Here is a 24010-nt window from a genome sequence, read left to right as displayed (position 1 = left end):
AATGCATTTGATGTGTGAATGTGTTCATTAAATATATGAATATGAGAGTGAAAATACCTAAATATGTGAGTGAAAATTCATGAATGTGTGAGTGAATATATATATAAAAATGAGCATAAAATGTATGAATGTGTAAATGAAAATATATAAATATGAGAATAAAAATGTGTGGGTGTAAGAATGAAAATAAATTAATGTGTGAGTGAAAATATATGTATGTGAAAGGAGAATGTATGTACTGTATGTGTGTGTGAGTGCCAGAATGAATTCTGTCTTGTACGGCTCCTCATACTTAAAGTAATCTAGCAGGCAGTCTGTAATTACTCCCACACTGACTTTGTTTGGTAACAAACAGTTCGTGTAACAGAGATGATGCTAATTCTCAATAATAGTTTATGATTTCTTAAGTATGCAGTGATGGTTACTCACTCTGTTGGAGGGTTTAAGTCCTCTGACTTGGTCTCAAGGAACTTAAGGACCTCCTCGCTTTGGGAAATGTGGGAGGGAAGCTTCATCAGAGCCTGAGGGGCAAGAAGGGACACAAACAAATACATTAACACACACCTAAAAAAGATTGCAGGTGTGGTTAATTACTGTTTGAATGGCAGTATTTAGTAAAAAAATTAACTGTCATTGTAAAGTCAGTGAGATGAGAAGAAAAGGCAGAGATGTGAAGGGTGTGGGTGTGGAACAATATTAAAAAGTGAATAAGCTTCGTGCCGCCACCCCAAATTACACCTATTACTGTAAACTGCTGGCCAGCTCGTAAACGCACCTGCCGTACATTCCCTTCTCTTGACCCATGAATAATAAGAGAGCCACCTGCACTCAGTACCACACATTAAGTCTGCTGATTCATTCTTATTCTTTGGATTCTGTCTTACCCCTGTGTGCCCCCATTTCCCTCGTTTCCTTTATAGGCTGCCTATTTACATTGGAGACAGGAAATGACCAGTGCAGATAGAGCCTTTGCTTTCCTGTTGAGGCTGGTGGGGGGAGATAAATATTGTGACCTGCCTTGAAAATACTGTGGCAAATGTTCAGGGAGTGGAGCATTGGCACAGATAAAGAAGTACTCTTCCAACCAACACGTAAACCAAACATGATTAGTCAACATTAACTTTCCCAGAAAATGTACTGTGTTAACAGCAGTTGACACGTGATACTACGTAGTCAAAGAGGACGTTATGAGACATACAGCCTTTGTCTTACTTTGCAGTAATTATCCAGATGCTTCAGCCTTTTGACGGCCACATCTCTTATGTGACTTCGGCGAAACAAGACTTTACCTGAGGAAAAACAGAGCACTGTCAGTTGTACATGCCTCTCCAAAAACACTAAAAATAGAACAATTTTAAAATGTCAGATTATCGAACGTGCTTATTAAAAGGCTTGCCATTTGTTATGCATTTATAAAAACACCAGCATGTCATCAGAGATCCCTCCCCAGCCGAGTGGATTCAGACATTCAGACAGTACTGATGATGTAGGGATGTAAACTCTTTACCCATATGTGGAAAACATCTCTTGCCCCTGCTGCTGATGTTTTTTTCCCTGTACATATGTATGTGCATATGTACATAATGTGTATGTCGACCTGAGACCCAGCCCATTGACATGTGTCTTCTGTAGTGGACATTTTGTCCACATGCATTTCCTTTTACTTCTTTTGAGCTCCTCTATCAAGCCCTGGTGTGTTATAAAGAGAACATCCTGGGCTTTCCAGTGATCTGTCATGTGATAGGCTGGCATGTTGGGAACTTCTTCTGGTCATAGGTGAAAGCACATTTTATGGAAAGAGGAAAGGTAAATCAAATATTGTTTATCTTATTTTTATTCTGTTTATTTTTAGTATGATAATCATATATTTTCTTGTTTTTCAACATGTCAGGAATGATATATTTAGTTCTGAAAGCAGTTACATAATTAGTTTTTTTTTAAATAATAGCCCTTTTATTAATATCAATTGTAGTAGACACCAAAACCATCTTAATGTACTTAATGACTCCACATTGTTGTAAGAGACAGAACTGAAGCAAAGAGGATTCTTTACCGGATAGTTGAGGGGAATTCAGATTTGGACCCGTCGGGACAGATCAGGATGAGTCTGAACCCGTAGTAGAAGATGGTAACAAAATACTATGAATTATATTTACAGTAAAAGGGTAACTCCATGTCATGTAACAACAATAATGCACACGTATTGCTATGTATCACTGACATTTATCAGTGATCATTGAGGTTTGAAGATTTCCCAAGTAGAAATGCAAATTGCCTCAAGAATGCAAAGTTTTTCCTTATGAGTATGGTAAAAAGGAGACCATAACACTGGAATTTTCCCAATGATGCACTACTACCTGACTGTATTTAAAGGGATAGTTGTGGTGTTTCTCAGTGTGATTTTATATATATATTTATATATGTATAAATTTGTTGTATTAAAATGCAGGATGTATTTTTAGGTGGAAAATATTTTTAAAAATGATGAATTACAATAAATAAAAAATAAAAACACCAGCAGTTAGTGCAGCCTCTTGGGACATGTGATGTTTTACACCACAGATGCTGTATCTTTACCCAATAATTAATTCACATGTCGTCGGTGTGAAGTCCAGCTGTAGGAAGTAAGTATGCTTACCTTCATTTGACATGTCATACTAAAGAAAAGTAGCATACATTGAATAAATGTTTTAAATATAAAAAAAAAAAACAGGCTTGATTCTAAAAACTACTTCTAATCCAAAAATGTAATGACAGCAGTTGTAAAAAGTTACTAATCCTCACTTTATAACTCTTAGGAGACTACTAATTTCATTGTCTAAATACATGGAGCTCACTAACAGTACATTGTGCATGCTGTTTGCTGTGAGTAAGGTAATAAAGTTCACCCCATGTTGGGTTAAAGGGGTAGATCAAAACAGCCCTGGTCAGACTTGAGCAGTACAGCTTGTCTAACAAAGGATCTCTTCACTGCTCTCCTCTGCTCTGGCCCACAACAAGTTTATCAGATTAGACAAATCCCTACAGCCTCCTACTGCCATGCCAGACCACAAACTGATTTAGCTTGGTTGGGTTAGGGTGTGGCAATAGGCAGCTAAGTAATAGTGGGGCATTCTATGTCAACGCAAGTCAAGATCATTTTATTTGTATAGCCCAAAATCTAAAATTTGCCTCAGGAGGCTTTACAATCTGTACAGGATACGACAACTTCTGTCCTTTACAGAACGGCCCTCTCATTGGATAAGGAAAAACGTAACCAAACTACAGTGTGTATTATGTAGGCATGCGTGCTAATTACAAACTGGTTGTGCGTGAAAATGTCAGGGGGTTTACAAGATGCTAGAACATGCAGTCTCTTGTATGAATGAAAAAATGTTGCACAGTGATATCAGAGTGTTGTGCAAGCTATGCTTAGTGTTTATCACCTGGCAAAAAAGGAATAATCCTCTTTTTGGGGTCTTTCTGTCCTCCTTCGATTGGGAATTTGTCGAGGATTCGCATCTGCAACAGTGAGGGAGAAAGGAATGAGTGACACAGAGTTGTTCAGACAGCCAAAACACGCCTTTGTTATACCACAACAAAAGATACATGCCGACTTAAATGGCAAGCAATCCTTATCTTCTGTTTGATGGCTGAACCACATGAACCGTCTTTTAGCTACCACAAGTTTATCAGTCAGATTTGAAAGTGGAGGAATCTGAGACGAGAGGAGAAGAAAAAAGGGGTTGCAAACAGTGAACCTTTTTGTTACGGTACATGAGTTCAACATGGGGTGTAATTACATATCGTCTGAAAAGCTACTTTGTCGTGAAACTACAACACTGTTTCACTTTTATCTCTGGGGCAGTAGACAAGGTTACGTCACCCACACTTATCTGAAAAAAAAAAATCAAAAGCAAGATCCGCTTAAGGAGCTTAAAAATCCATCAGAGGAGATAATTAACACTTTGATGTTAACACTTGATACATCGGACCATTTACAGGATTGATCTTTCGAGAGATACAGGGTGAAACAGACAGAAATAAGAGACCATCTTGAGATGGGATCACACCAGCCGCCACAGCAAATTGGACCAGGGGCGTTAAGTGAGGGGGCCCCTACTCCACTTCCTACCCCCTTACTTCCGGCGCTCTTGCTTGGACCACAGCCCTCAAACTCGGCCTTCATTTTGATCTCAACTACACACCTGTAAAGTTTTGTGACGCCAAATCGCTTCACTTCCCTCAGAGGTCAAGGGACCCCTTTGAAAATGGCCATGCCAGTTTTTCCCTGCCAAAATTTTGCGTAATTTTGGAGCGTTATTTAGCATTCTTCCCGACAACATAACATGACATGGTTGGTACCAATCGATAGGTATTCTAGTTTCATATGATACCAGTATCTTCACTATCATCAGTATCTTCAGCTTTAAGACTGAACCCGCTACAACCTCTAAAATATACACGTCAGTGTATCGATACAATATTGCCACGCAACATATTGCAATACTATGCTGTTTTGATTTTTCCTCCTACCCCTTTAAAGTGTGTGTGTGGGGGGGGGGGCAATGGCACCTTCGCCCCCCTTGCTCAGACCACGCCCATCCTCGAACTTGTCCTTCATTTTGAGCTCAACTACACAACCGGAAAGTTTCGTGACTGCATCTTACACAGTTGCGATGCTATCGTGGTGACAAAATCTGTCCACAGACAGACACATAAACACCTGGCAAAGTGCTAAAAACCGCCTCTGTGGTAGTTCCTGCTACAGCAGATGTGTCCAGGACCACATTTTGGCATAATGACACACACGCACAAAACAATACCAGCGTCGCAGTCCTGGCTGGTAAAATTAGATACAAAGCAAGCTGTGTCAAGTCTTTTATGATGACAGCTTACAGCTATTTCCTTCCATGTGTAGCAGTTTGTAATTGTTGAGTGCTGAAAAAAACATGCATTGCAAATGTGCAAGTATATGTCTGTATGTGTCGGTATCACAGATAAGAGTTTCTGGTTTCCTCTTTGAATAAATCACAATACCATGAATGCACGAGAGCATCTCACAGTAACAGTGAGCTCGAAATCCAGATGCAGACCCGCCTTAGTTCGTTCTGCTTTGCCTTGTTCCAGATGTGCTCTGTTAAACAGCCGAGATTGAAGAGCGTCAAGCTAAAGCACACTCAACTGGGAGGAGAAGACCGGGAGACTAATCTTGGTCTAAACCCAGCCAAAAAGAACCAGGTGGACAAACAGAATCAAGCTGGGAGGGTAAAATGGGATCCACTATGTCTGGGCCTGCAGGAGTTGTTTGTAGGACTTCTCTAGTACGGTTGGTTTCATTTCTCTTCTTGTGGTTCTTTCCTTTCTTGCTCTCATCTGCTGCCTTTGCTAAATCCCTAAATTTCTCTCAGGGCATGGGATTCCCCCCCTCCTCCAAAGTAAAGACAGCTAACAAGAAATGGTTTCTTTTGAAGAGGGCAGCCATCATTATTGTGTTTTAAGGGCAAAGTAAAAGGGCTGAGTATAAAGGGCAGCTCTGGTTAACCACACCTGCACACAAACACGCCTTGGTAAGATTTCTGACCTTACTAAGAGTTTTATGCTCCTAAAAATGAAAAGGCAAGACATATACAAACCAGACTGTTTCTTTAGAATACAAGGCAATAATACAATTTTGCAGTAAGGGCTGTATTTTCCAAAAATCCCCATTTTGTAACAGTGCATTGGCAACTGAATTGTTTGTCTGACCTACCAAGCTGCAGACGTATCAACCTCCCAGTTGGATGTAGCCATATACTCCCTCTAAGATGGGAGTGTTCACTCAGCACCTTTGGAAACCACCTTGGCAGACAGAGAGGCGTCTCATACAGAGGCGATGATGACATCACCCCACGGGGGACCTCCCTAGATACACTCACAGCTCTACAGGACAGGTGTGAAAGCAGTTACCATGGCAACAGCCAGACAACTTGGAACAAAACTCTGAGGGAAATAATTTCTCCCATTTCAGGGAGATGCTGCGTTTACTCTACATTGCTTTCATAAACTTCAGTGTATTAAGCTGCAGTGTCAGCCAAGTGTTCCCACTGGGGAAATGAACCATGTAGCAACAGGTGCTCTGACGTAATCCTGTTTCACAGTCTCTTTTTACTGCACAAACCTGTAACACTTGTTAATCATTACTGTGAGTAAATGCCTGAGAAAGAACGTGCAATAAACTGTCAATCATCTCTATGTCATGACGTCATGGACATAAATTACAGTTACGGGAGGAACCCAAGCAGCTTCTCTGCACGATAAATGATAATTAAAGTAGGATCATTGGAATGGAGAGGGAGGAAAAGACAAAGAGACACTGCACTGTGCAGCAGACAAAGAAACTGTTCTGAGAGGTATCTCAGACGGGGGGAGTGTGGAGGAATGTTTGAGTGGGAAAACAATCTGATTTCATATCTCGGTTGTGTTTTGACATTTATTTGAACGGTTGTTTACTGCAGAAAGATTATGATGCAACAACCCCTATTCGACATAAACTGTCTCAGATTTATCATGCATGTTGATACAAAAGCTGAATTGTCATCATTATCAGAAACAAGTAATGTAAAGTTACATTTTATGCCTCTTCTGGTACTAACAAATTGCTGCAACATTGAAAAATGCTCAAATCTTTGGGCTGTTCATCTCTGCTACCCATGGGCTCAATTGACTATAATCAGTTTATTCATTAAAGGAGCAGTGTGTAGGATCTGGCAGTATCTAGTGCTGAGATTGCAGATTGCAACCCACTGAAGCTTCTCCTGTGGGCCAAGCGTGTAGAACTAGGGTGATCTACGGGAAAACGTGAATGTCCCTCTCTAGAGCCAGTTGTAAGAGTAGCGTAGGTCATTTGGAGCAGAGCCAGTGCGTACAGTGTGTGTGTACATGGGAGGTGAGTGGTGAAGCAAGAGAGAGAGAGAGAGGGGCGGCATCAGGATCACGTAACACGATAGACTCCGGCCCAAGCAGGAAAAGTTAACAGTGTTTGGTTTGTCCGTTCTGGGCTACTGTAGAAACATGTCCCACTTTACAAGGGACTGCACAGCATTTTTATCCCTTCTCCCACGTCCCACATATTGAGATGATGTCCCACATTTTCATTGGCTCTAGTTTTCAAAACCACTGCAGGACAGACGCTTTTCTAAAATCTGGCTTTTATCCAATGACTCCAACCAGGCTGTCACCCCAGGGCTGTGTTTGATGTCAACATACAATACAGTACATATATGTATGTAGAGTCATGTTACAACAGCTGCCTGTGTCATGTCGTATGCCTCGAATGGTTGAGGTTAGGATAGTTCGTCTGGCAGCGAGTCTCACGAGAGTTTTTGCAGATCTCAGATCAAATTTTGCAATTTACAGGCTCCTTTCTAGTCGCTAGTCGATAAGCGAAAAATCAGGGCTAAAGTCGAGTAAAGTGAACTTGCTATAACCAAACTGCCAATCACTGGGCATTTTCATAATGTAGTAATCACATTTAGTACACTTTGTTCAAATTCTTTATAAGCTGAACCGGTTTGTCCTCTGAACAACCACGTAGATGTTTCCAGTTATTCTGGCTGATTAGACCTCTGCTCAGGTTGACGAAGGAATGAAGTCACAAATTTCCATTTGCCAACAAGAATAATAAGAATGTCAAAATTGCAGCTAATGGTGATAGAGTTAAGAGCGAAAAACAACAACGTTACTGGGTGAGCGATCTAATAAACATTGGGCTCGTAAATTTAGCAACTCAATTGTCCAATCGGGCAAGTGGTAAAAAAAAAAAAAAAAAAAAATCTATTTAAGACTCTTATAAAACATGTCAAGTTTGGGGCTGATTGGATAATGTATAGTTAATTTACAACAAGTTCCTGTTTCCTGAAGGTGGCGCTATGACTATCACTCTTAATGGCACGTATATATCTTGAGGCCGGGACTCTTATCCAGCTTGTGAAATTTGGGGCAGATTGGACAATGTACAGTAAAGTTACAACAGCCTCCTGTGTCATGTCGAAACATCGAAATTCGCCGCGCCGCCACAACAACGCCGTTTCGCAAAAAAACACAAAAGCGTCGCAATTTTGCATCGTAAAGGTGTTGAGATTCTGCTGCCTGACTTTGAGATGGATCTCTTGAATCCTCTAAGAGGAGTATCATAAAGGTCCATCACTGTTGTAAAATGAGAAAGTCTGTGACCCGGCAGCCATGTTGGGATCAGTTGAGGAAATACCAAGCACCGCCCACCAGCCGGAGCAAACGTTCTAATTTTACAGCTAAACAGTACACTACAAGATGTTTCTGAAAACATTTGAGGCGACAAATAGGCATTACAGTAACAGAATATTAATTCATATTTGATCAGCGCTGCCTAGTTTGACTGTTTGATCGGAGTTCACTAGTGATTGACAGCTCCCTCCGAATGAACAGCCAATAGGAACACTCTCTCTGAAATAGCTAGATTTTTTAAAGCCTGAAAACAGAGCCATAAGGAGGTGCAGAAGTCTAGTATCTCTCAGAACACTTGGTTAGTATGGTATTTTTGCTCACTGATGCCAAAAACATTCTGCCTACTGCAGGTTTAAGGGGGCATTCCAATTGAAATGTATTATTTTATCTTTATTCAATTTAACTTAAGAATATTCTCAGTCATTAGTTTGTCTTCCCTCAAATGCCTGCAAAGTAGTCCATGTTTGACAACAGTTTTTTGAAAAAAATAACCTTGTTAAAGTTCCATCTTGTGTGTTTAATGTAGGCCAGACAAATTATAATGCAGACAGAGTAGAGCTGACCCTGGTCCAATTCCTCAATCCAAAAAATAATGACGACTAAGGGATTTTTGGAGAAGTTTTTGTCCAAAAGGAAACCAGGCCAGCTTGCACACTCCACAATCCCCCTGAGGAATGCTGTGACCCGTGTGCTCTGTCCGCTGTGGTTGAAGGGTGTGGAGGAGGGGAGACCTCACTAACCTTCTCTCTGACGGTAAACTCTGTTTGACACACTGACCAATTCTGCTCACGTCAAACCTAATGCTGGTCAAAAACATTTCCCCTCGACACCAGAAACAGCATGGTGGAATTCAGGCTCAGCAGTATTCAGCATGAAAACAAACCATCTTTAAAACAAGGAATCAATGTGCTTAACTCTGCACATGCACTACAAAGACTTCACTTTAGGTCAGCAGAAAAGACAAAGAGAGAGGGAATCAGGTAAAAAGGAGATCATTTATGATAATTGCTTCCCAGAGGAGCAGTTATGAGTTATGTTTAGTGCACTGGAGAGGTTTGAAACAACAGCAGAGAGTGCACTTTTGGATATCCATTTGGCAATGAAAATGGATACCTCATCTTTAAAAGACAAACAGCAAAGCTGCCTGTTGTTGACAAGGGGTTTTATATGACCAGCTGTGAAGTGCTAGCTGATGTCGGACATAATATGATTGATCAGCCACTGCTCAAAGAGGCGTTTCTTGTTCTGTGACCTTACTTAGCTTTTCTGAATTAATAGTTCTCTGATGAGATCATGGTCACATTTGTCAGGCCAAGGGTGTCAAATGCATTTTTTTTTTCCTCTGTCAATTTCTAGGGAACATAAAACATGCAATTGTTCTATGAAGACAGAGAGCTGTGCAGTTCTGGGGAAAGATTGTAGGTGTCAGTTGGCAGACACACAAACAAAAGCTCAGTTTCTGCCTGGAGAAAAGACAAATATTTTAATACAGGCGGTAGAAAAGAGAGACTATAGGCAGACTCAACATTTTTGAAATCATAAGGAGACATGCAGCAGTTGAATAGCCGCTTTATCTAAATTTCCAAGGGAAAGCATCTTCCTTTCAGTCTTTAAATCCATGCCTCCAAAACTGTTACATTACCATTACCTCAACCCTTTTCCTGACTACAACTTCCTCCTTATTTCATCCAATGCATTCTGGGATTGGTCCTTGCATTACCTAAACTACATCCTCCTTTTGTAGGTAGCTTAAAATGTGACTGTAATTATTCAGTACTTTTTATTATGGTGGAATTAGCTGGAAGCACCTCGTAATGAGAAGATGCTTTTGTCTTTTTTTACACCTAAATCCAACACTAATCATAGGTTGTCTGCAACTTCTACTGTGCTTCACTCTAGACACTTCATCTTTCATCTATATGACTATAAAACAAATAAAACACACTATCCCCATCCATTTTGACAGCTGGAGACTGTTGTTCTTCACAGATTACTGTGGCCAGACAAACACCTCGGCAGCAGGAATCTATGGACAAGACTAATGTTTACAGAGGCAGGAGAGAAGCTCTGTTTCCATCAAACAGACCAGGGCAGAATTTTCCTGGCTATTAGCAAGAGACAAGAGAACAAAGGGTTTCCTCCAATACAGCCAGCCCACCAGAGCCACAGCAATGGGGAGTGTAGTCTGGCAGAGTGAGCCAGAGACAGTCTTTTACAAGAAAAAGGCTTGATAAGGTAGGCCCTTCACACCGTTGCTTAGGCTACTTAGATGTTGACCTTTCTAACAAACATATATATACATTTCAGTGGTTAAAATGTAAACTTGAGTCACTGTTAGGAAATGCAGAAATTTCACTTCAGGCTACTGGATCCCTAAAAAATCCCGAGGCATAACTTTGCCCCATGCTGTACTGAGGTCGCGTTTTCTTCCTGGATCTGCTGACTGGATTTCCCCCCCATTTCCCGTTTTCCAAGTCGGCACCAGTAGTCTTAAAAGAGACCTTTCACTAAGCATACCGCCTTCCAGCAACTGAACAGAAAGGCGTGACCAAGCGGAGAAACTGACCTCACAGATTTGAATATACAGTATATATATAGTACATATCCAGGCCATTTTCAACCAACAGTTTAAAGGTTTGGAACGTAAGCTGCTCATGTATTATGTGACAGTAGAAGTATTTAATTACCAGTGTAACATACCTGTAGGTCAAAGAATTTGCTGTATCTCCTGTAGATGACGTGGGAAGTGGAGTCTGAGTAAGTGACGTTGATGAGGTACACCTAGTGAGAGAAGCACAAACAAAAGAGGCCCATTAAGAACAAAGTCACTTTGTCAAAGACACCACGGCACCGCTTTAGCTTGCCTTGCCCTAATGACGCAAAGTGCATTCCCTCCTTACTTAACTTCAAGAGGTCGTTGTATTGACTTTTAACAACAAAATACCAATACCTATAAGCCACTGAGGGGCAAACGGAAGAACTTGTTCGGACACGTTCTCTAAAAACAAACCAATGTCCAGTACGCTGTATAACTTTGGATCAGTTGATACATTTATTCACAGTTTGACATCTCACCATATAATTGTGCAGATATCAGTACATTGTTTGATCTCTGTTTCCATTCAGCAGATTGAATCCAAGCCAACAAGGTATACATTGTTACACACGGCACGGCAGGGTGAAAACCTGTTTTGCTTTCTTGCCTACACAAACCTGATCCTCATCACCGGAGAGCTTTCACATCAAAGCACTTTCACATCAATGCAGCACCCGGTGGTCAATGGTCAAATTTACATTCACTCTGTTATCCACAGATAGAAATAAAACAAACCAAAAACTACATTAAGGCTCCAACAGTCGTCAAAGGTAAAATAAACTCATTAAGTTTGTCTGTTTCCGTCACACATCGGAAAGACATCAGGGGTCAATGAGAGGGCCAATAGATTCCAAGTATTATGACATTAAAACCATTCATAATGAATTACATTTGTGTTCTTGTGTGCAGCTGATTGAATGCGACCTGGATTTCACAAACATTTACCCCCTCGGTGCGGTTCGTTTGGGTTGCTGTGAACGCCAGAATCAAACTATGGTGCGGACAAAACAACCGCTCTCTGGTCCGCGTCAAAGGGGTGATCTCGGACCGCTGTCAAGGGAACTCTGGAGCAGTTCATTTCAGGCGTGACCACCATTCGAACCAATAACAGGAAGGTAGCAAGCTAGCGAGCTAACTAGCCAGCCACTAAATGAGTAAAATGTAACAACTTTGCTTCATCCACACACTCTTGTCACAGTGTAGGAAAGCACATCACAGGCATGGAGGCAACTGTTGAGTCGTACGAGGCGCCAATGACCAGTAATCAAACAACATTTCCACCACATGACTTCGGTTTACAATTTCAGGACTATTTGAGTTTTGCCTTTGTGAACAAAAAAAACAGGACCAGTTGGAGAATTCAAACAATGTATCATCCTCGCACTGGGTTGATTCAGGAACCGGACCTTTAGGTGTGAACCCGCCCTGAGTCGATAGTCTGACGAAACAAATAATGTGCTCATTATGTCAACAACTTCCAGCACTAATTTGTATCGCCAGGAATAATGACAGGGAAGAAGTGTTTACTCACACAAAAGCTGAAATCATTTTCTTAGTAGACATCAGTCATTTACAGAACAAAACACTGCCGGAAGTTTTCCCAAATAACTTCTTTATTTACCTCAACAATAATAGGGCCCGCAAACAATTGTGCGCGGCCCGAGGTTCGGAAACAGATGGCTGCACCTAATGCATTTCCATCTAAGCACATGACACAGAGTGTTTACAAAAGCGGTATTTTACACATATGGTGGCAATCTACAAGGACATCAGTTACTAGTTTGAAATGCAGCCTTCAGTCTGCACATAGTTCATTACAGAAAGCGTGTGCAGCTAGGCGGAACGAGCTCTCCAGCAGCTCGCTAATTAGATACAGACAGCATAACCAAACACTCTGAATTTAGTCAACAGCGTGGCTCAAAGTGAGGGTGTCTGAGGTCAAGATGCATCCCAAAAGAACCATGTTTATGTTTGAACATGACAATATAACTTATGCATTTATATGCAACAGAAAACAATCAGAGATTATCACATTATTATGACTTAATTAATGTGTAATTTGTGTGCAACACTTAGAGAAATGTTAGGAATTGATTGGGATGCTTTGCAACCAACATATCTCATGAGCCTAATAATGTAATTTCATGGAAGATGATTACATTCTTTACAGGGGATTCAAAGCAAGTAAACATGAATGGAAACACATTGACAGTATGTGTGGGCTCATCTGCATTAAATTACCATGACTGGTGGTCATATGTAGCTGACAGGCACATTGTTACTCTAAATATTAAAGTCTGTATTTAACAAGGGTGCTCATGTGGTAAACTGCACAAACTGAAGACTTGCCATTGGATCTCATTTCTACTGAAATGATCCCCCTCTGGAAATGTATGTAAACAAGGATTAGTTGCCATGCACTCTCTGGCTCCAGTGACATGAGTCCCTGGAAGGAAGTCACACTTGAACAGTGGGGACAAAAGACAAAGGGTTGCTTCTTTCCTCTCTCAAACCGGATAAGCATTTTCAGTTGCTTAGCTCATCGATAATGAGATTTTATTTTTTTTTCTCCCTCTTCTTCCCTCGTGGGGACTTCCCAGTCAACCCTCACCTCCGGCTTCTGTCCCAAGGGAAAGTCTGTGTCCTATCGTTAGTGGCCTAAGGGAGTCTCCCTCAGCAGGAGATGGATGATGCAATTGATCCCAACTCTCAGGTTAATTAATCCAATTGTACCTGATGGACTAATAGATTTTTTGCAATCCCACTGAGACATGTCTTGTGCTTCATTGGATTTCATTACTCAAGTCAGTAAAATAACACTAAGACCAGACCAATCAAACAAGACCAGGATTCTACTGTCACACCAGCACATTTGACCCATCACTTTCACTAGTCATGCAGTGTAGCACTTAGTATCTCCTTCTCTGACTTGATGTCTTTAAGCTAAACTAAGCTAACTGCCTACTGGATTTGAAAGCAAGAAAATTTGCCTATTTCCAAAAATGGCAAATTATTATACTCGGAGAGCGCAGACCTCCGCCAAGGTGCGTGACTTTAAAAACAGATCACAGCTCACAGCTGGCGGTATCGTTAGGTGGTCGGCTTTTTATAAAATAGAAAATAGCAGAGAGCACGTCTCCAAATCTTGAACAGTATCGGGTGCCAGGTAGTGGTAAGAACAGAAGAAACAAATCAGTTTCTTGTGGTCGGCTTATTGTAAACACAGTGTGTTTCCGTGTAACGTATCGGCGGATGCCTCTCTCATCCAGTAGTCTTGTTATGTCTGTATAACGTTACACTAGGTTGTCTCTCATCCAGTCATCTAGCGCTTTTTTCTTTCGAACCGCGGACGGACAGCAGCTCCCGCATCCCGATGTCTCGCCACACATCCACACACGTATCTCTCTGCTCTCAGAAGGGGGCTGGGTCATGTGTCATAAACGCGTCATCAGTTACACTGCGCATGCGTTATACCCTGTGGTCTTAATGCACAGGCTGATCGGAATCCTTAAAAACTGTTGGAGTAATCCTGCTAACAGACAAACAAACAAACAAACCAACGCCGCTGAAAACATAACCTCCTGGCCTTGGTGGAGGTACCTATATTCGTGATCCATCAGTCCCCATGGCTGAGCTCCTAAAGAAAGTGTCAAACATCATCAATCTAAATTCCAAGAGACACCTGTCCTTTTTGTTTGACTGGCAGCACATCCAACTATTAATCATCTCCCGGGCTGCACGGTGGTGCAGTGGTTAGCACTGGCGCCTCACAGCTAGAGGGTTGCAGGTTCGAATCCGGCTTGGGACCCTTCTGTGTGGAGTTTGCATGTTCTCCCCGTGTTAGCGTGGGTTTTCTCCGGGTACTCCGGTTTCCTCCCACAGTCCAAAGACATGCAGGTTAGGTTAATTGTGGACTCTAAATTGCCCGTAGGTGTGAATGTGAGCGTGAATGGTTGTCTGTCTCTATGTGTCAGCCCTGCGATGGACTGGCGACCTGTCCAGGGTCTACCCTGCCTTCGCCCAATGTCGGCTGGGATCGGCTCCAGCCCCCCCGCGACCCCTAACGGGATAAGCGGTTGCAGATGGATGGATGAACTTACATCTAACAACTGTGTGATCAATCTGCATGCCCCGCCCGGCATAGAAGCAGTCTGCCTGACACAGGCTGACTATCTGCATGCCCCGCCCGGCATAGAAGCAGTCTGCCTGACACAGGCTGACTAGTGACAAAGGGATAATCACTACTGTAATGGCATGGCTCTGTGACCATAACAAATAAGGAAGCAACACGCCAGGGAGTAACTACAACACGCCAGGGAGTAACTACAAGCAAATATTTATTTAACAAAGGTTGAATCAAGTTAACAAATTAAGCGGACGGAAGGTCTTATAGACTAGAGAACAGCTGCCTCTAATCACTTGATCAGCACCTCTGGGGCCGTCACACTACACGCTCACAGGATCTACAAAAATGCCCAGGTAATTAATTTTTAATGAAGGGCGGGTTTAATTGTGTGATAAACGTTTTGGTACATTTTAATTTTTCTTAAAAACAAGTTCAAATTATATTCTTAAAAGCCATAATGACGCTGGCATTGTCTTCGCCTTGTGAGTCTGTGTGTGTGGGGGGAAAGGGGTGGGTGTGTGTCTGCGGACAGAATTTTGAGATTGCGATAGCATCGCAACTGTGCAAGGTGTAGGTCTGTGCATTTGCAAGAATTTGGTGGTACGATACATGTCATGATACAGGGGTTACAATTCAATATATTGAGATAAATTGCGATACTGTAAGTACGGCAATATATTACTAGTTTTTTATCTAATTTCAGGACAACTGTCATAGTATAAAGAACACACCACCATGTGTATAAGATCTGAGTAAAAAAAAAAAATAATTTCCAATCAGAACAGTGGGATCTGCATCTGCATTTATCAAAGTCCCTGTAACATCCAACATCATTGCACTACTTTGAGAGGGCACATACACTGAGAGGGTGCATCTCTTTGTCAATGAAATAAAGTATTGACTGAGTTCATCTTTGCATGTAAACTATTGATTAAAAATCAATACATTGTTTTTGAGAATCGATACAGTATCCCAAAACATATCGTGATATTCAATTTTTTCGATATTTTCTTACACTCCTAGCCAGGTGTGTTCATGAAACTTCACAGATGTGTGCCTCGTTGGGCCCGTGGCACTTTTGTTGCTACTTAAATGTCCCACAATATTACAATATTTCCCGCAGTGATATTACTGTGCGCATGGCAAAGTTAACAATTACTGAAAGCAGCCTCTCTAATTATTAAAAGTACTCATACATCAATACAATACATAATTTAAAAAGCAACATAGGCTACAAGAACTAGTAGAAGGGGAGTGAAATGTCGATGCAAACATAATGTTCTTTTCATCCTGGAACAGGATTTACCTGTATTACCTACATATGGCTGTGTGTTATTTGCGTCATGATCATAGATGCTGCCTGTCTATACGTGCTGTTTGTCTGCATCCCTGAATGTGATTGTACTGATGTTTTATTGTATGTTTTGATTATATGTGCTGTCTCTGCATGATTGTACTGATGTTTTACTGTTCTCTTTTATCTTTATTGATCTATCTTGTACTCTTGTTATTGCTACAGTCAATTAATTGGGATTGTCCACGATATAATAAACTAATAAACTAAACTAAACTAACCTGAGCATGCACAGTATTTGGCTCCTAATATAATCACAATGATATACCAGTTAAACCATGCAATCTAAATGTAAAGATATAGGATTAACCTTTCTGTAATTTAATTATTTACTCATTTGTCTTAGGATAGATCTTTGTTTAGGAAACGGGAAATAAAGTACAGAGATAAATTAAGATAAAATAAACCGGTTAAATTTAAAAGTGCTCTTCCCTCCATTTCAGCCCTCTGTCACACTAAAATGATGTTTGTCTCAGATATTGGTTGTGATGTGTAGTGTTGTGGTTTGCCAAATGAAAAGTGGGTGAAGAAGAAGAAGAAATGTAGCCGCTTTTCTATTGTTTAGGCCAGGGATCTGCAACCTGCGGCTCCGGAGCCACATGCGGCTCTTTAGCCCCTCTCCAGTGGCTCCCTGTAGATTTTTAAAAATGGAAATGAATAACTGTTTTGTGTTTACGTTTTCATTTTTATTTATCATCGTTGTAGGTCTATGGTACGACGGTAAGATGGAGTATTAGGGCCACATTGAGGGGGGAAAAAAAATAAAATTGGGATTTCGAGAATAAAAGTTATGACTTTATTTTCGTAATATGACTTTTTTTCTTGTAAAGTTATTACTTTATTCTTGCAATATTACGACTTTTTTTTCTGGTAATGTTATGACTTTATTCTCGTAATATTGCGACTTTTTTTCTCGTAAAGTTATGACTTTATTCTCGTAATGTTACAACTTTTTTTCTCGTAATATTAAGACTTTATTCTGGAAATCTCAGATTTTTTCCCCTCAATGTGGCCCCAATACGCCGTAGTACATTTGCAATTTGGCCCTCACTGCATTAGACTTATATACTATGTACTTAGACTACAAACTGTGTTACCTTCATCACAATGCTCAAATATTTTGCGGCTCCAGACAGATTTTTGCCTAAAATGGCTCTTTTGATAGTAAAGGTTGCTGACCCCTGGTTTAGGCGTTTCACTGTTTGAAAACCTGACCTGGAAATGCTCATGTAGATGCAAGTTGTTTTCTCACAAAAAGTGTATTTTAGAATTTCAGTGGCTTTGTGAAGATGCAAAGTAGACGCAGTAGCCTCTTTCACACAGCCTGTTCAAGGCGAGAATGTTGTGCCCTTATTCCGCCTCGCCGTTCAGTATAAATGGTAAGAACACGGAATGGGGGGACAGGGTTGTTCCACCGTTAAGCCGGCAGTGGAGGTAGTAGCCAAATCGATGTCTCTGAAAAAGGGACAACCGGCATCGCGGGGCACACCGGCGCTGTTGCGTTGCATGTCACGCCGCTTTTGGTTCTGGAATCCTGGCATGCTATCTGAAATCACACACTGGGGCATCATTAAGCTGGCGTTGTTTGGTTCAGTGTAAAAAAAAGTAAAGCCAGCGTAATAGCGGATCTATAGGGGCAGTATTGCGGAATCTCTTTGTAAAAGAGGTTATTGACATAGTGCTCCAGATTCCAACCATTTAGTTGTATTTTGTGACCATTTTTGGGAGACAGTGCTCCTAAATTTTATAACTAGGAGCACCAGTTGGACTTGCAAATATGCTCCCCCCCCCTTTTTTTTTTAGATCATCATCGTATATCATGTGAGCAAGAATTAGTGTGTGTGTGTGTGTGTGTGTCCCGTTCACACCAACACCAGGGCTAGGGTTTGCGGTGGCGCTAATTGCATTTATTGCATACCTAAAAAGTAACAATTCTGATTTATCGACAGTGTGCAGATTGATATGCGAGTGCAACTGAAGGTGGACACTAGCGCTGTCACAAGTAATCCCAAAACAACTATTGTAATGGGTTTGGATAGTTGTAATTATGTATGGCCTCCGGACAGCGTGCACCCGAGAGAGAGAGAGAGAGAGAGAGAGAGAGAGAGAGAGAGAGAGAGAGAGAGAGAGAGGAAAAACTCCTCCACGGGCAGACTAGAGCCGACGGTGCAGGATACACCAAAGAAACTCAGCCGACGGATGCTCACTGACAGACAGGTCTTATTCGTGTCTTAATATCCCACAAGTGACTTTCAAGGTGTGAACAACCCTACAGAGGTTAAATGCCTGGGACTCCCCACCAGTCAATCAGAACAGAGGAAGCCTTTTGGAGGAAAGAGCAAAACATCTACTAGAATCCAAGAATCAAGGCCATTTGCCTTTGATTTGGCTCATCTAGGTATACAATAACCTGGATGACTGAGAATCTGCACAGACAAAACTATTATGATACTGTGTTTGCATCCAGTCACCTAATGATAGTCTAACGTTTCTGTCTTTTAACCATGACAACAATCTTTTCCTCATCTTAACAAATGTTTTTTTTAACCATGATAACTGATTAGTTTTAAATATATCAATCTATGCCAGATTGAAATGTGTTGATGGGAAAACTGTTTTGTTTTTCACTGCAGAAATTCAATAAGAAGAAAAACCCAAGCACAAATGTGCTTGCTGTTGGGAGCTCTCCTTGTGACTGTCTACCTCTATGAATATTTTACTGACCACAAAACCCTTCATCTACGAGATGTTAAAAACAGTGTCAGTCAAACAAAGGCACCCACCAAAAGCAACTCCACTGCATACTCCTGGCCAAGATGTCAACAAAATGTGAGTGCTGCCAACCAATCAGGCTTCAGCTCTTTTACTGTTAACTTTCAAAACTTTCTCTACTATCGACACTGTCGCCATTTCCCCCTGCTGCTGGACATTCCTGACAAATGTGGTGGACCTAGTAAATCTGCGGACGTCTTCCTTCTGTTGGTCATTAAAAGTGCGCCTGTGAACTACGACCGCCGAGAGGTGCTGCGCAAAACCTGGGCTAAAGAGAGGTTACACAATGGTGTGTGGATTCGAAGGGTCTTCATCGTAGGAAATACAGACCCTAACCCTCTACTGGAGAGAGAGAGAATGAACAAACTCCTCCAACTGGAGCAACGTGAGTATAATGACATCCTCCAATGGGACTTCAAAGATTCATTCTACAACCTAACCTTGAAGCAGATACTCTTCCTCGAATGGATGGAAATAAACTGTCCACACGCTCGCTTCCTGCTAAATGGCGATGATGACGTCTTTGCCAACACAGATAACATGGTTAAGTATCTCCAAAGCCTCAAAGATAATGATGGAAGCAAGCACCTCTTCATTGGCAGCATGATGTACTATCAACCTCCCGTTAGAGAAGTAGAGAACAGGTATTTTGTTTCAGAGGAGGTGTTTAAGCCAGACTATTTCCCCCCCTACTGTAGTGGTGGGGGGTACCTCCTATCTGGCTACACAGCTTCGGTCATATACAATATGTCCAAGTCCGTTGGATTTATTCCCATCGATGATGCTTACATGGGGATGTGTCTTGCCAAAGCAGAACTAAGTCCCGCTTCCCATATAGGTGTGCATCCACATGCTTGGCGCATTCCCTCCAGCAAGATAGATCAATATGATCCTTGTTATTTTAAAGAAGAGCTCCTGGTACATGGTTTCCGGTCAGCTAACATGTTTTTTATGTGGCAAAGATTACATGACCCCGACCTGAAATGTGATCCCTCAGAAACAAAGGAAGAGCCTTTCAAGTTGTGAAGGAGCTTTTGGGTACTTTGCTTATGAAGGCATGCATGGCCCTCTTCATTCTATCGTGAGAAAAAGTTCGTACTGCTTCATAATACCACTCTGCTGCAGCTCTCAGTGGGTGTCCGACGCACAGTCCAATAATTTTATTTTTCATTCGGAGTGTGGGAGAGTATCTTTTGTGTATTACGGTACATATTTACATAACTCCTGTCAACTTGATGTTGTGTTAGTTTTGTGACTAGGGCTGGTACTATTCTGCAATACTTTCTGACTACAAACTGAATTATAGCACATAATCCAAACTCAAACCGAAATTAAATTGCATGTTTGTTTGTTTGTTTTTTCCCTGCTACAGCATACATATCTGCTCTGTATCACTTGTCCTGAGTTTGCCTTTGGGAAAAACTCAAGAAACCAAAATCATGGTTTCACGATGGCGCCACGTTAGTTCTCCGTCTACATAGATCCTGCTAAAGTCTCCTTGTTAACTATCTTACAAAAAATGGAAATAAAAGCCTCCTGTCTACAAGACGGTCTCTTGAGAGAGCGGGTTCTGTTAGTGTGCCTGTCCGGCTGGCTAACTGATAATCCCCACAGGCGCGAGCTCGCTGTCGCGCCAGATTGTGGAGCTTCTCAACTCGTTAGAGCAAATTTTGGATTTTCGTAAAACTGACAATATTCGAAATTTACATAGTTAATTTCTCGCCTCGAAAATTCTCAGAAATTAATTTAATGATAAAATAGCATACAAAATTTGTTGTTGTTGTTTGGATCAGGTAGGCTGCCTTTTGACTTCGGAGGCTGAGACGGTCTCTTCCCGGGCCTGTCTAGTTCGAAGCTCGAGTTAGCATCATAGCTAAGTTTGCAGAGTGGGGGCGGGTCTTTCCACAAGGCATACTGGGTAAGCGTGCCCAGATCGGTTACAGCGGGGGGGCAAAAAAGGGCAGGCACTTGCAAAAAAATACTTGACAGGTGATTGGATGAGCCATCTGTCAATCAAACTCTTACCGAAGCCAGTCGGGAGAAGAGCAAAAACATCTTTTCCATTGAGAAAAGCCGGCAGTGCCATTCTTTGCTCTTCTTTCAATCAAGAAATACTCTCAATTCTGAAACAACTGATGCAATTGCATTACCTACATGAACCTCTTTAGGAGTCATGAGATTAGGCATTGATCTTGAATGATTAAGCAGCTAAATTCGACATTCAGAGCATTAATATAGCAGCAAACAACTATTTGCAATGTAAAGGTATAGTGGAGTAATGTAACCTGATCAGAAAATGAAGTCGCTCCCCCTATCTCTGTGTTGAAATCCAAGCGAAATACCATTTTAAATTAAATATTGTCGTGCTGCAGAGCTGTCCTGGCCTACATGCATATTCTACAGATTTAGGAAAACATCTTTGTTTGGTACAGAGCCCCACAAAAATAACACCATAATCATTTTGAATATGTTTTTCAATGAAAATGAGAATAATTATTTAATTTTTTTTTTTAAATTATCATTCCCTCCAATATCGCTAATCATATCGCAATTGGTAATAAAGTCTGTGGTTAACACAAGCTTAAGAGTTCTACAATATTAAATACATCAACACCCCACTTGTGAATTTTGAAGCCTTTATGTTTCTTAAAAAAAGGTGGTTGCTAAAAAAGTGGCTAAATGAGATTACTAAACGCCATCACGCCAACTAGTCCGCCTTTACAGCCTCGTTGTGTATACTCAAGTTCACGCAATCGTAATATGTTCGCTTTTAGCCTAATGTTAGCTTTTTACTTCTGGCGAATGCATTTACACTTCAAAAATCATTGTTTGAACAAAATCGTTTTTAGTTGTTATTTGTCTTTCTCTCTATAAATATCTCTTGGTTTTTCATATGTCCCTGCACTTGTCTTCACCTGTTTAGTAATCACTTTATAACACAAAAAAAAAAATTTAAATAAAAAAAACACTTCCAAAATCATAAAAGTGGTGTTCATTTGTGGAGATTATTTTACATCACAAAACGTGTAAGTATCATAAATGTGTGTTTGCCGCAGAGTTTACTTTCTGCAATAATCCAAAACCCAATGGAAAAATCCCATTGGCTTTTTGTCGAGGGAACCCAGAGTGATGCTAACTTCCTGGTTGGTCTAAAAAAAAGACATACTTAAAGTCTGACAAGTTGGATTTTCGAGTGATATGTGATTCAGCAATCCTTGTGTGATCTCATATGAATCCAGCTGCCATGCAAAGTAATCATGAACCAAAATATTGAACTTTTGACCTGTTGATGGCGCTATAGATGAAAAAGTCAAGAACCATGTATGTCATCCATCCATCCACATTTAACTCAAACATGAACCTCATGGTGGCACCAGAGGGAAAATTCAAGGGATCACCAAAGTCATTGGGATTCATCCTCTGGACACAATGAATGCCTGTACAAAAATTTCAAGTCAAATCAATCCAATTGTTGTTGAGATATTTCTGTCCAGAACAAGTAAGTGGTGGACCAACAGACCCGACCACTGCCATCCATAGAGCTGCTAGCATGGCTGAAATCATAAGGTATGGTTTACAATGTGGAGCCTAACTTTATATTTGTTAAGTTAATAGAATAACATCATAGCAGAACCACAATAAGTGGAGACAACTTACAAACGTTATATTTGTGAAGTTAATAGAATAACATCATAGCAGAAACACAATAAGTGGAGACAACTTACATAGTGTTTGGAGGGGTTCCTTCTCTTCTGCACGTCCACAACATTAACGTCTAGGACGTTTCGCAGCTGCATCTTGACAAAACCAAAAATGGGATTTGCACCAAGAAAATACTCTTAAATGCTACAAAAGAATATGCTCAGCCATGAAAACGTCATTAAATGTCAAAAAAAGCATAAGGGGAATTTGCCTTGACAGGACCGCAAAGTTGGTAGAAGGAGAGAAAGAAAGAAAAAAGAGTTTGGGTGCATCCATGAAGCGATGGTGTCGGGAGAGTCTCGGAGCTTCTTGTGAACTCCTTGTGAAACATGACAACGCAATAAAACTGGCGTTCAATCAGTCTCCCCTCTTCCTCAAGGGGGCTGGACCTGGACGACCACAGCAGAGGACGGACAAGAGGGCATGTCAATATGTGCGGGGCGGTCCCGCTTGGACACACTGCTGCACTGGACCACTTGAAGAAGTAAAGTCAGACTTGTTTCTTGTTTCTAATGTGTATCATTGTGCATAAGCCTCTTATACTGAAAACCATTGGAGAAAAAACAGACCGCCAATGTGATGAAAAGCACATTTTCCTTTTGCTATAAAAGTGGATGGAAAAGAGAATTGTATTGCTGCCTTCAGAGTCTATACCAAAAAAAAGCCTTTTTGGTAGATAGCTTTATAAAAAAAAACTTAAACGCACTGTATAGAGATTTTTTAACTTCAAGAAAACAGCTTGTATGACTAAAACACGCATGGACAGCTACATAGAAACATACAATGTGTCTGCTTAGCTGACAATCAGATAACAAATCACTTACACCGTTAATTTCAATGTGATATGTAGGATTTCCGACAGCACTTAAACTCAGCATATGGCAATTGGCTTTGCTCGCTTTGCTCCCTCCTAGTGGAGAATAACATTTAGTTAATTTGGCCACACGGCGGCGCTACACGACACAAAAATGCATCTCCCCTTCTTAATAAAATGGTGCATTTTGTGTTGTTATTATTGTTATTATTATTGTTATTATTATATTATTATTGTTGTTGTTATTATATTATTATTATTGTTATTATCATTATATTATTAGTATTATTGTTGTTGTTATTATTATATTATTATTATTATTATCATTATTATTATTATTGTTGTTGTTATTATTATATTATCATTATTGTTGTTGTTGTTGTTATTATTATTATTATCATATCATTATTATTGTTGTTATTA

The 24010-nt window shown here is 40.8% G+C and overlaps 2 protein-coding genes across 5 annotated transcripts in view; one reads left to right on the top strand and one right to left on the bottom strand.

Annotated features, from left to right (window-relative positions):
- The window catches only part of LOC141773912 (SH3 and PX domain-containing protein 2A-like), a 73015-nt gene that overhangs the window by 47000 nt on the left and 2005 nt on the right, over positions 1–24010 (bottom strand). Inside the window, exons 2-6 of one of the 4 annotated variants that reach the window (XM_074646078.1) lie at positions 22797–22868; positions 10924–11004; positions 3426–3501; positions 1213–1289; positions 430–521 (exon numbers count right to left, since the gene is read on the bottom strand). In XM_074646078.1, the coding sequence (XP_074502179.1) occupies positions 430–521; positions 1213–1289; positions 3426–3501; positions 10924–11004; positions 22797–22868 (398 nt within the window). Of the gene's footprint in view, positions 1–429; positions 522–1212; positions 1290–3425; positions 3502–5731; positions 5751–10923; positions 11005–22796; positions 23808–24010 lie in introns of those variants that run through there. The other 3 variants (XM_074646077.1, XM_074646079.1, XM_074646080.1) reach the window with 3 other exon arrangements.
- LOC141773919 (N-acetyllactosaminide beta-1,3-N-acetylglucosaminyltransferase 3-like) lies at positions 15199–20595 on the top strand. Its single transcript, XM_074646090.1, has 2 exons — positions 15199–15298; positions 18933–20595. Exons 1-2 carry the CDS (start codon positions 15291–15293, stop codon positions 20095–20097), a joined length of 1173 nt encoding a protein of 390 aa, XP_074502191.1. The 5' UTR covers positions 15199–15290; the 3' UTR covers positions 20098–20595.

The sequence above is a fragment of the Sebastes fasciatus genome, chromosome 9, assembly GCF_043250625.1.
Source record: "Sebastes fasciatus isolate fSebFas1 chromosome 9, fSebFas1.pri, whole genome shotgun sequence".
Taxonomy (NCBI): Eukaryota; Metazoa; Chordata; class Actinopteri; order Perciformes; family Sebastidae; genus Sebastes; species Sebastes fasciatus.
This window is presented reverse-complemented; position numbering and strand designations above follow the sequence as displayed.